The 13,140-nt window shown below is 37.4% G+C and overlaps 1 protein-coding gene across 2 annotated transcripts in view; it reads left to right on the top strand.

The window, feature by feature from the left end:
* Positions 1-9,120, top strand: part of acvr2aa (activin A receptor type 2Aa) — a 61,823-nt gene extending 52,703 nt beyond the window's left edge. The window contains exons 5-11 of one of the 2 annotated variants that reach the window (XM_079820841.1): positions 1,851-1,994; positions 2,663-2,806; positions 3,519-3,664; positions 3,821-3,935; positions 4,911-5,049; positions 6,797-6,927; positions 7,016-9,120. In XM_079820841.1, the coding sequence (XP_079676967.1) occupies positions 1,851-1,994; positions 2,663-2,806; positions 3,519-3,664; positions 3,821-3,935; positions 4,911-5,049; positions 6,797-6,927; positions 7,016-7,210 (1,014 nt within the window). In that variant the 3' untranslated portion in view covers positions 7,211-9,120. The remainder of the gene's footprint in view (positions 1-1,850; positions 1,995-2,662; positions 2,807-3,518; positions 3,665-3,820; positions 3,936-4,910; positions 5,050-6,796; positions 6,928-7,015) is intronic. The other variant, XM_079820840.1, reaches the window with a different exon arrangement.
* Positions 9,121-13,140: the final 4,020 nt, after the last annotated feature.

The raw sequence follows: 13,140 nt of genomic DNA, 5'->3' as shown, positions 1-13,140 counted from the left end.
CTCAGAAAGGTTCACGCCTTAAAGGTGTAATGGCATGTCAGTGCATTTCACGGCACCCACAAACTAGGTCAGCTGATTATTAAATCTGTGGTCCACTTACAGAAGCTGTGGATTGTTTAACAAGCTCTGAACTCCCATAAGCCCCTTCTGTCAAAGCTTTATGCAGCTCAGCTGCATGACATGAGTCCACCTTTACCCCACCACATCACCACATTCAGTTAGTATTATTTGCATGTTATTTCATATAAGGTATCTGGCACAATATTAGGGGTGGGAATCTTTTGGAATATCACGATTTGATTAACAATTTATTGGTGATTACTTTAGCACTATAAATTCATGCAGTTTCTCTTCTTAACTGTAGCTTGTGTTCTTTTGAACTTCTCTTGCATAAACGCTGAAAAGTTTAGCTAAAAAAATGTTTTTAAAGAAATTAATACCTTTATTCAGGAAGGACATTAAATTGATCAAAAGTTTAGCTTTTAGATTACAGGAATAAATTATATTTAAATTTAAATTGTAATATTTTAAAATATTATAGTTTTTACAATATCTTTAAAAAATAGTTTTTAGACTACTTTCAAAAACATTTAAAAAATCGTACTGACCCCTATTGTTCGAATGGTAGTGTAGGTAAAACAGGAGGACCTAAAACTATCAAAATGAGAGTTTCCTCCTTGCTTGAGTTTACCCGCCAAACACAGAACTTTTCATTATTTGTGAGAAAACACTTCCCTGCCAAACACAGAATTTTCGGTGTTTTCACTGTTATATGCTAGGGGCCGCTATCGCATCTTCTGAAGGAGTACAGAATCTCCTGATCAAAACAAAGATGAAGAAGACGCAAAAAAACAAGCGATTGTATGTAAGCAGATGCATATGTAAAATATCGTGATCATCAACATTAAACATCATATAAATCAAAACTGCCTAATGTTACTGAATGAAATGTCGACCCAGGATGAGCTATAGGACTGTGCAAGCATTAGGGGTGTTGATGGACTCAGTCTACTCCATCTGTGTTTTGAGCATCGTTTTGAATCTGATCTGGATGTAGTCTTCGACAAAGATTTTCTCAGCTTTTTGTTCAAAATGTTGCTTTTTTTATGAAACTTACCCATATTTAAGTGTTGATAAAAAAAGGAATGCATGAAGCTAGAATAAGACTTTTATTATACATACTACATTTTTAAATATTCTTTTGATATATGGCATGCTCAGATATTCATACAACAAAATATTCTCTGGGCCATTACATTTTTGTGAAAATGATCAAAAACCCTGGCGGTGGCTGGCAACTTTTTTTTTTTTTTTACGCTGGCGGGAAAAGAGTTAATCCAAGAATATGAATGTTTTATTCCTGTATTGATCAAACAAATTTTCTCTATGCCAATTAAGAGTTTAATGAAGACAAAATATGTGCATGTGCTTGTGTACCCATTCTCTTGCGTTTGCATGTATATGAAATTAAAAATAAAATCTAGCATGAACCGACCCTTAACTCTTTTAAAGTGGGGATCACAATTCACATGTGGAACCAGTAATAAACAAAATTGAGATTCTTTTATTTATGAGTCAGGGTTTGAATTTCGGAAAGTGTCCTTCTGTAAAGGTAATTTTAAATGGCCCTTCCTTGTATACACATCTTATTGAAATGACCTTATGGTGGTTAATGATGTCACTAATAACCCTGCATAGGGTGTTTAGAAATCAGCACAGCCAGCATATTATTTAGAGAGTGACCGTGAAATGTGCTGTTTGACGATGGTCACCATAGTGAGCAGTTATAACTACAGATGGTCTTTTCAACCAACTCTATAGCTTACACTTCCTTATTTGTTGTCTTGCAGGACCCTGGACCCATGCCGCCATCTCCCACCCTGGTCCAGAAGCCTCTGCAGTTGTTGGAAATCAAAGCTAGGGGGCGTTTTGGCTGTGTGTGGAAGGCTCAGCTGCTCAATGACTATGTGGCAGTGAAGATCTTCCCCATTCAGGTACCACGCGGACCCAAGGCCAGGGAATCAACTTCTAAAGCTGATGAGTTAATCTAACCTGCTTAACCAATTACACAGCCAAACGTGGAGCTGAGCCATGTGTCAGCCTGTGACGCACATAAACATTACATTGTTACAAAACATTTCTATTTCAAATAAATGCTGGGAAAATTATCTGGAAAAAGTTGAGCATATTAGAATGATTTCTGAAGGATCATGGGACACTGAAGACTGGAGAAATGACTGCTGAAAATTCTTACAATATATGACAATAGATACAATATTAAATATATATTATATAAAGTTTAGTTTACGCCCACATTTAAATAAAAATTGTATAAAGATAAATATGTATTTCTTGAAATTAGATGAAAATTCCTGAAAAGTATCATCCTTAGTGGAAACAAACCTGTCTCGCTCCACAGCTTAGAGTTTGGTGAAATCATTTGTTTCATCTATCAATCACCCATGTAATAATTTGCTCTGGTAAATGACTGCTTACTTACATAGTCTGAGTTGATTGTGAATGTCAGCTAAGACTCGATGTATCAATTGTTTTAATGGTCAGTTAGCAGCCCTGCTGATGTCCACTTACCAGTGGATCAGTGTTCAGTGGTTTGCCCATCTTGCCAGTATGCTGTAATAACTGTGTGCTTTGTCTTTCTCAGGACAAGCTGTCTTGGCAGAATGAGTATGACATTTACAATCTCCCCGGCATGAGGCATGAAAACATTCTGCACTTCATCGGGGCCGAAAAGAGAGGAAGCAACCTGGACATTGAGTTGTGGCTCATCACAGCTTACCATGAGAAGGTCTGGAACTGAAGGGGGGCTGAACAGCATTAGCTTGCACTTAAAAGGAGGAACATTTCTAGATCCATATTTTAGTTTCTCAAAAGCTTACAAATAAATCTATCTGCCTTCATTATCAGCAGGGATTATATTTTATATTCTCTTTTGCAGTGTTGCTAATGAAATTTTAAAGTCTTTTATTTATTTGATATATCAATTTTTATTAAGACTTTGAACTTTAGTTCTTCAGTTTTGCTCATTGAAATGATCTGAACACTCAAATAAGTGATGAGAAATGAGAAAGAGAGAATTAATACATCACATTGCATGGCTAGTTTTGATGTAGTGTAATGCATCTATCCATAAATTTGCAGTGTCGTCTATAAAACATTTTGTTATGAAGGTCTTCTGTTCGAGATGTTCTTAAGGGACAGAAATAATGAAGTGACAAAAGATGCACTGCAAAAGAAACGTTTTTCATAGGTCAGGTTGATGCCCGGTAGGATCCAAATATACAAAAGAAATTCTTTCTATAAAAAGATGATTGAAGTTATTTGAGTCAATATGTGCTACAGTAGTTCTTACAGCGATTTACTTCATCGCCAGTCAGTCTGTGTGTTATTGCTGAGCTTTTACTTTTTATTGTGACTTAAAAGGTTTTGGTTGTTTATACTGCAGGCTGATACACAGCCATGATTGATCACAGCCACATGTCTCTGCTGTCTGTGTGCAGGGCTCCCTGACGGACTACCTGAAGGCCAACGTAGTGACGTGGAATGAGCTGTGTCACATCGCTCAGACCATGGCTCGAGGACTGGCTTACTTGCACTCTGACTTCCCTGGACACAGAGATGGCCACAAACCGGCCGTCGCACACAGGTTAGAAATATACAGCTATCTAAAAACATTTGTGGTTCTTGGATATATTGAACAGTGGACACTTGGTCTAAATCTTGTCTCACATGTTTTTAAAATATATTTGTTTGTGATCAATTTAAGAATTTTTACATTTAAACTTGTATTAAACATCCACAGGGATATTAAGAGCAAGAACGTGCTGCTGAAGACAAACCTGACGGCCTGTGTAGCTGACTTTGGTCTGGCTCTGAGGTTTGAGGCAGGGAAGTCAGCTGGGGACACGCATGGGCAGGTAAGTGTTGGAGCTGGTGCTGATTGTAAAATGCCGCCCTTTGTGCGAGGGTTGGATGTGTTAAGTGTGTTTAAATATGAATATGATTCTGTGGAGGTGTATCACAGGCTGTACCTCAAATCCTAATGTGCTGTCCACATAATAGACTTGTCATGAAACCAAAATTTCAGCTGTCGATACCATATGAGCAGTGAATTTTCATTCTCAATACCAAAACATATGCTATTGAACACACTCTTTTATGTAAAAAGTTCAGCTATAATATGATAAATAAATGTTAATATAAATGCTAACAAATTCAATTATGGCCATGGCACTTAGCCTTCAAATGTTTCTCGATGAAGTAAACACATCTTGAAGTCTCTCCAAGAAATGATTCAAGTAAACAGGTGGTAATAAAATCATGAACAAAGAGAACATTTAAAAACAATAGAAAATGCATACAAATTAATTAAACAAAGCTTGAGGTTTTTCTGGTTTTTAAGAACAGCCTGAAGTAAATATTCAATAATTGAATAAAATACAAAAGTAATCAAATGTAAAAAACAACTTTCTTGTCCTATTGTGTTATACAAGACGTACAATACTTAAGATATTCACTAGTGTTTTTATGCTATAAATAACAGCTGTCTGGACCATCCATATTGAAGCCATGACTGAATTGACTGCAGTGATGGCAGAAAGATTGTAGAAGGACTTGTATTAATACTGCTTTTATTGTAATGACTTGGTACCGAAGTACCGTTAATTACCCATTACATATACTGCATAATAAAAATATGTTCAAGCGTTAGAGTGTATCTTGATCATTAAAACATTCTCAGATACTTAAATGTAAAAGTTGCTCTGGCAACTGTATCCTGGCCCATGATTCACTGACGCCATACTCATCAAGGCAGACTATATGCATTTACATCTTACATTACCGTTTTTACTGTTGTGCTAATCAGATGTTGGTCTCTCTGTGTGCTCCAGGTGGGAACCAGACGTTACATGGCCCCGGAGGTGTTGGAGGGGGCCATCAACTTCCAGCGAGACTCTTTCCTCAGGATAGACATGTATGCAGTCGGGCTGGTGCTGTGGGAGCTGGCGGCCCGCTGCACTGCCTCTGATGGTACGAGTGCGTGAGCTGCTGTTCTTCTAAGAGCATTTTGACCACACACTCTACAGTTATATCAGTTATTATACTACGGTCTTTTTTGCTGGAAGATGTGCGTTCAAACACATTCTTTATTAACACACTGCCTTAATTGAAGCAAGCAGGCACATCAATCGCACAGAAACATTCAGGTGCACGGAAACTTGTCAAAGCTGCCTTGCGATTTTTATTAATAAATTAGTTTTGCTACTGAATTTCTACATTATATTTCTCAGCTACAAAAGGTGGTAACGTCAATTTTTTAGAAGTAATTAAACTCAAAGCTTCACTATTAGTAGAAAGACGCTGCACAGATGCAGGAAGTTCACAAACACACAGTCTCTCACTCTCGCTCACTCTCAATATTTTTTTTCAAATCAATGTCAATTCATTGAAATAAATGTAATCTTACTGCATTATTTTCTCTCTATGTCTGTGCAGAACGATAGATCTATGAATCATAGCTGACGAAAATAACTAACATTTTTTAACTTCCCTTGGGGTGATTCTTTGCCTCCATTAAAATCTTGTTATGCACACCTAGCTGTGTATTATCCCTTACATATAGAGTAGAAATTTGATTGATATTAGATATTTGATTGATGTCTGGCAGCACTCCCCGTTCTCTCGCACACACACACACACACACACACATTTTCTGTATGTTTTACTGCCACTCGAGCTCCTGAATAAGCCTGTCACTGTAAGTGCAGTATGCTCGCCATTATTGATTATTGCTGTCTGGTCTAATGGAACAGTATTGATCAGGTGTGGACAGTGAAGCAGACTGGGGCTGTTGTGACAGTGGTCGTCATGTGTGATGACCTCATTGACTTCAGTGCATGATGGGATTAAATGGATGATAGAGTGTGATGGCAGATCAGGTGGTTAAATGTCATTCTGTCCAAAGCTTCTCTTCCCTTGTTTATTTTGCGTTTCTGTTGATAACAAAAAAGAATGTTCATTTGATATTAAAATACTTTCTCCTCGCCCAAGTTAATACTGTGTCCGCTATCCCTTCTCTAAAATTGAATGGCGGCTATATATGTTTGTGTATACAGACGCATTTATACTGTAAGGGTTAATTATTAAATAATTGCCTTTAATGTTGTTAATGTAGTAAAGCCAAAGCAAATTATTTAAATATTAACAAATATATTATAAAATAGTATGATAAAAAAAAAATCTACCTACTATGTTAATAATAAAATAATGTATAATGAATAAACCTGAAAAAAAAAAGGTTTTCAATGAAATTTTAAATTTACTTGTATAGCACTTTTCACGATGCATATTGTTCAAAGGCTTCTTTACAGAGTTGCAGTACAACCCTCAGTTAGAAAGATAAAGTCGACAGTGTTGTTCAACTATCTAGAAAGAAACAAACAATTCTTAAACAAATGTACATTGCAGGGAAGGAGAGCTGAACACATTTTCCCCCCAAAAAACTATATTTCCTACAAAATGCTTTTCAGAATAGTTAAAAACTAGGGCTGTCAATAGAATAAAATAACCACAATTAATCTCAGAATTTCTGTCTTTAGAAAGCAGAATTTAGTAAATGCAAAAAAAATTATTCTGACATACCTACAATAAATTCATTTTTTGTTTTTGTCTTGCAAATGTTTTGTGTACCCCTTGTAGCTCCCTGAACCCAGTTTGAAAGCACCCTCAATGGTTGGACTTCCTGATCTGAGCAGATGTTTGTTCATTTTTTCTGAAGGTCCAGTTGACGAGTACATGCTTCCGTTTGAGGAGGAGGTGGGCCAACATCCCACTCTAGAGGACATGCAGGAGGTGGTGGTCCACAAAAAGCTTCGGCCCACTCTCAGGGAGTGCTGGCAGAAACATCCGGTACACAATGTCCATCGTTAAACCTCGCCAAATATTTCAATGAAGTGAATATTATGCTAGATGTGAAACGCATCCGTTTGTTTTACAGGGTCTGGCCATGTTGTGCGAGACTATAGAGGAGTGTTGGGACCATGAGGCCGAGGCGCGTCTCTCCGCGGGATGTGTCGAGGAACGTGTGGTCCAAATGCAGCGGCAGACCAGCGTCTCTGCCCCAGAGGAAATAGTCACCGTGGTAACCATGGTGACCAACGTGGACTATCCCCCCAAGGAGTCCAGTCTATGACTAGAGGATATCAGCATGTGAATTGCGGGCTGACCGAACAGAAAACACGCGTCGGGAATGGTGGTGGACAGCTTTTCTGACAGCCGGCTTCAGACATGCTGGATGATTGTCCTATACTTTACGGCTGGAGCAAATGCTGACTCTACATTTTGCGCCGAATCTGGGTTTAATACAGGTATACCTGGAGCCAGCTATGTTAATGTATGTGTGTGTATATATAAACTAGTACCACGGGGCACTCCGGTAAGGACGGAAGATTATATGCCGGAATCAAAAACGTTGTTGCCCTTTCTCTGCTTGGAGAAGAAACTTTCCCGTTCAAGGAGTAAACGAGACTCCTCCGCACGGCGCTCGTGTCATTTCAGTATAAAAAAGGGCAACGTCCATGTAAAAAAACACATTTAATGTGTTCATATGAATGACTATTGTAATGCCAATAAGAAACAGCTTTTTGAATGTGTAGTGTGACGCTGCTGTACAGATATCAACAGAAAGGGTGACGATACAACCCAAATCAACACGTGTTTTCTCTGAAAGCTTTCAGAGTTTCTGTCAGATAACCACCAACCTCTCGACAAGGTATACCTCAGTTTCTCATCCTAATAATACGTTTGTTTTGTAACACTATATGATACAAAAAAAAAAGAGGCTTTTCGATGACCTCCATTTGGCACGGAAGCTTTTTAAATACGGGGAAAAGTTTTTTTTATATGACAGATTATGCCAAGAAACGATGGCCATTCATAAACCAGTGTTCTGCCTTCTTTCTTTTAGTTGTTCTCTGTGTTGCCCTGCTGTTTAAAATGTGATACCGTTTGTTTGTTGAAACAATTTTTGACCTTTATCAAGACCTGTTGAGAAGAAAAAAATCCCTGAAAATATGAATTTTGTGAAAATAATACAGAAGCACTTACCAATATAGGTTTGCGGTGTCCACGTATATGTGCATGCCTTGTGTTCTTTTCTTTTTTTTCTTTTTCCTTTTGTTTTTCAAACCTTTGTTATCACGTGGAGCTTGTGCATGAGATCCCATAAGCAGTCATGGAAACCCCTTCATTATTTGTTAATCTGAAGTATTTCCTGTCTTCAGGGCGTCACTCTTTTTTTGTTTTGTTTTTTTCGTTTTCATTTGGAATCGTCCAATCCTGGTCTTCTATGATCATTGTCTGTCATGTCAAACTGGTTTCAGATCAGCAGCCAGGCGACCTTCTACACACTTCTACAAGAACTGTATCTCTCAGTATGTCTCAGGAAGCGTTTCCCTTTGCTTTGAGCCCTCTGGTGCCATTCTGGTGACCCTTGTTGTATTATGTATGCAAGGGCCCTTGATATATATAACACCTTATTAGTGTGGTCATATTATGTGCAATAACATCCTAAGCAGGGACTGTTTCACAGCTCACAGGCCACTTCCAGTGTGGTAAAAAATACAAGCGCCTAATGGATTGCTTAGACCATAATCTACATCATGAACTGAAGCTGACGTCAAGCTTACAACATGCTATGCATATGTTATGATGCCCGGTTGACTGAGAGTATTAAGCTAATAATATGCTGTAATGGGGACCGAACACATGCAGTAACTCTCTGCCGACTGGCTGACAGTCTTTCAAATGAACAGCTTCTCTGCTGCTGCTCTTAGGCTTTGTTCACACTGCGCTTAAATCCATTTTTGATTCTCAAATCCAATCATTTTGCAAGAAATCGGATCCATTTGTTCAGACAGTGTAGTCAATACCTATCCCAGATGATGAATGATCTGCAGTTAAACTGATTTTAATCTGATTTCAAACCTCATATGAATGTGATTTGAATCGGGTTTGTAAAAATCTTATTTTTATGTGGGTTTTTTTTTTTTCTTCAGATTTCTGCTGTCTGAACAAAACATGAAATATGATTCAGTGGCTCAGTGATTTTGTTCATTTTGCTTTTGATATTACTCGCGTCAAATCCTGAATGGTGAAAAAATTGAGATCTGATCTGACCATTCAGATTTGACACCCAAAAAAATCTGATTTTAATCTGATTTCAAACCACACATGGATGTGGTTTGAATCCGGTTTGTAACCCGCATTTTTGACCTTTGTGTGTTTGTTTCATCCATTCAGACTACGGACATCTAAATTGATTTTAGTATGATACAAAATGGGGTTTCTGTTGCGTGTCTGAACAAATTCCGAAATATAATTAAGTGGCTCATTTTTGGTTAATTTCGCTTTCGTGATACCCCATTTGATGCATTTGACAATGTTCAGGTTCATACAACCGTATGCAATCAAGCCCTTTCAATGAAAGCTCTCTCTCTCTCTCTCTCTCTCTCTCTCTCTCTCTCTCTCTCTCTCTCTTTACTGTAGCATTCTCAGCCAGCTCATTCTGTTTGACTGCTGTCAGAATGATAAAGTAATAAAGGCCCATGCCATCTTTCAAAGGCCCTCAGTTGGACTCTGTAGGTGCAAAACCGAAGGCCAGGTGGTTATAAGACCAAGCAGAAGTTCTAATTTGCAGGTTAGGGTTAGGACGAATGCTCTTGGTCCAAGAGCATCTCCTGTGAGGTTCTTGCGATTTCCCTTTTGACTGTAAACACTACAGAAGATTCGCTAAATGTGCTGCGACTGCTGCTGGCCTGTAGAGTGTTTTCACCAGGTGCTGCCCTGTACCCTTGTCTGTTTTTTGGTGTTTTATTTGGGGAATCTGGGAAGAAGGTTGAATAAGATGAAAAGCCAAACTTTAAAAACCCCGTTTAGTAGAAGACTCAATTGTAAACGCACCGTATGTACATATGAATGTTGTTTTAGATTGTGAAAAGAGCATGAGGTTTTTTTTTTTTTGTTGGTTTTTTAATGTCTCAAAGAAAGAAATCCTTTATTGATATTATTATTATTATTATTAAATATTTTAATGTTAATTTTGTACATCTGTATCTTAGTTTTATTAATTTATATCATGGCCCAACTGTCATTCTTCTTTTCTGGATAAACGACAAGTGACGCTTTCTCTATATTTAAAACTTGTCAGATAAAACACTACAAAAGAATCAATCCTTTACCTCAGACTTCCACTCACAGCGTTCAAAAGATTGAACTAACAGTGTAGCACGACAGACAACATGGTGCAGCGTTGCAAGTATTGCTCCTGGGATTCGACCAGCAGTCTTTTCTCTGACACACTTCAGTGACAATGTTTCTTCTCATTGAGTGAATGTCTCCACTTTACCAAAACTCTCCATTTTAGGTGCGAGCAGCTGTATTACTGTTGTGCTGGACATGCCATTTTTGTCCACCTTACTCTTGAGTATTTAACGCATTCAGGGCCTGATCAGACGTAATTGTTACATACTGTACAGATTAAATTTTATGCTACTACTCCCCTCAAATAAAGTATAGTGACTGCTCTCAAATGTGTACTGCGTCTCAATTCCTCAAATCATCTGAAAAGTCACGTGTATTTCAGTCTGCTTTTAAAGGCAGAGGTGACGATTTCCCCTGTAAATGTTTAAGCACAAACACTGCATCTGAGATCACGTGTAGATCGCATTACAAAAAATATATTTTTCTTAACGTTACTGATTGTAATATTGGCAATTTGACATTTTCTCAAAGCTAGGATAAGTACCGCCCGGCCTGACAGGTATTCCATGAATACACCACTAGATGTCAGCATTTCAGCTCATGCACTCATTTTGGTTCTGATGTAACTGATGCTCCTCATTGGAAAAAGTTTGGGGTTAAAAAAAATTTTCCTGAAAAAAATATTTATCTTCAGCCAAGTTGATTAAAAAAATTACTAAAGATAATGTTACAAAATATTTCTATTTCAAATAAATTGTTATTTTAAAATGTATATTTAGCCTATCAAATAAAATATCAAATGTATCGCAGCTTTCACAAAACAGTAGCACAACTGTTTTCAACATTGATAATAATACGAAATGTTTACCAAATCAGCATATTAGAATGATTTCTGAAGGGTCACGTGACACTGAATGATGTTGAAAATTCTGTTTGCATCACAGAAGTAAATTACGTTTTAAAATATACATTTTTAAAATGTTTACTATATTTTATGTCAAATAAATGCTGCCTTCGTGAACAAGAGACTATTCAAATCCAACCATGTTATGAAGACAACATTATTATTAACGCTAGCGCATAATCTAGATTTCTGATTCTATAAAACATTTTTCTGTTGTTTCTAAAATTGCTGTAGTCAAGTAAAATCATTGTCTGTAGTCCCAGACTCACCTGGAAAGAGACTGAAGCTCCAGCAGGAGAGTTCTGCCGTCCAGTGACCGAACGCCCACCATAGAGGTTACATATAAATTCAAGTGGACTGCTTGTCCGGCGTCTCATCTCACTGTTTCTCTCTGAGCGGTTGAACTGAAGCACCTGGTCAAGTTCCTTGAATAACAGTGTGGGAGTCGACACATCACATTCTCCCAGCATGCTTCTGTGTGCTTTAACACAAGTTGAGTTCATAATGGATGTATTTGGCCACAGTGAGAAGCTCTGAAAAGTATAACCAGGCTGCCCTCTTGAGATCACATGACCAATTGAATACTACTTTTACTCAATGCTCATTATTTAACACGGATAAGCGTTGCTATGTGAATAGCGCATTTCAGCTACAGTGTTATTTTATTATTATTTACACACTATTAAGATGTATAATTAGCTTCTATTTCTTATATATTTTAGTTTAATATTTCAGCTAGTTGCCAAAGCAAAATTATATATATTATTTATTTTATCGTAGGCCTAGTTGCAAGAAAAAGTATGAACCACTTGCAGAATCTGTGAAAATGGGAATAATTTAAGAGAGATCATACAAAATGCATGTTATTTTTTATTTAGTACTGTCCTGAATAAGATATTTTACATTAAAAACATGTTTAGTCCACAAGTCTCAAACACAACTATTAAAAAAGGTTCAAACATTCACTGATGCTCCAGAAGGAAACACGATGCATTAAGAGCTGGGGGGTGTTTGAGTCCCTCAATTGTCCTCAGTGCTGGATCTCAAAGTCATACAGTCCCTGCTGGAGAGGGTTCAAATGTGCGAAAGATGCTGGAAAACTGAAAAATTTGCAGGACCTGGAGGATTTCTCTGAAGAACGGTCCGTTTAACTGATCAGGACAAACAAAGGACTCAAGAACAACCATCACAAAACACAAAAACAGCCGTGGATCATCCAGGGAACAACAAACAGTATTGAGAATCAATGGTTCATAAACTTTTGAACAGGGTCATTTGAATAAATTCAGCTATTTTTTTGTCTTGTGGACTATATGTAAACATATTTTATGTAAAATATCTTATTCAGGACAGTACTAAATAAAAAATAACATGCATTTTGTATGATCTCTCTTATTTTGTAAAAATTATTCCCATTTTCAGATTCTGCAAGCGGTTCACATTCTTTTTCTTGCAACTGTACGTTCATAGTTTTTTTTTTTTTATTATTTAATAAATATACGTTTTGTTTTATTTCAGTTGACAATTTTATTTAATAGTTTTATAAAAGTTTTGGTTAATGATAACCACACTAACCAGTAACCGAAAAAGATTATACATCTGTGTAATTCCAAGACGATTGGAATTATGATTTCTGTTCTGTAAATAAGTACGATTGTGAGGCTGATCTTGTGACTGCTGTTTTATATATCACTTTGAATAAAAAAGTCTGCTAAATGCATACTTTTAAATGTCATAGTCTAGAAATTAAGTTTGCATTAAAAACTTTGAGTCACTGTTTTATCATTTCACAGCGTACCACAGCCATATCACCTGTAGCCCAAGAGTGCATGGTTGCACACTGAAGCTAATGGTCAGTACCTGGATGGGACACCTAGGAAAGCTATGTAGCTGCTGGAAGAGGGTGTTAGTGAGGCCAGCAGGGGGCGCTCACCCTGTGGTCTGTGTGGGTCCTAGCG

This window comes from Gobio gobio, assembly GCF_949357685.1.
Source record: "Gobio gobio genome assembly, chromosome: 7".
Lineage (NCBI taxonomy): Eukaryota > Metazoa > Chordata > Actinopteri > Cypriniformes > Gobionidae > Gobio > Gobio gobio.
Note: the sequence above shows the minus strand (reverse complement) of the source record. Positions and strands in the feature narration are given on the sequence as shown.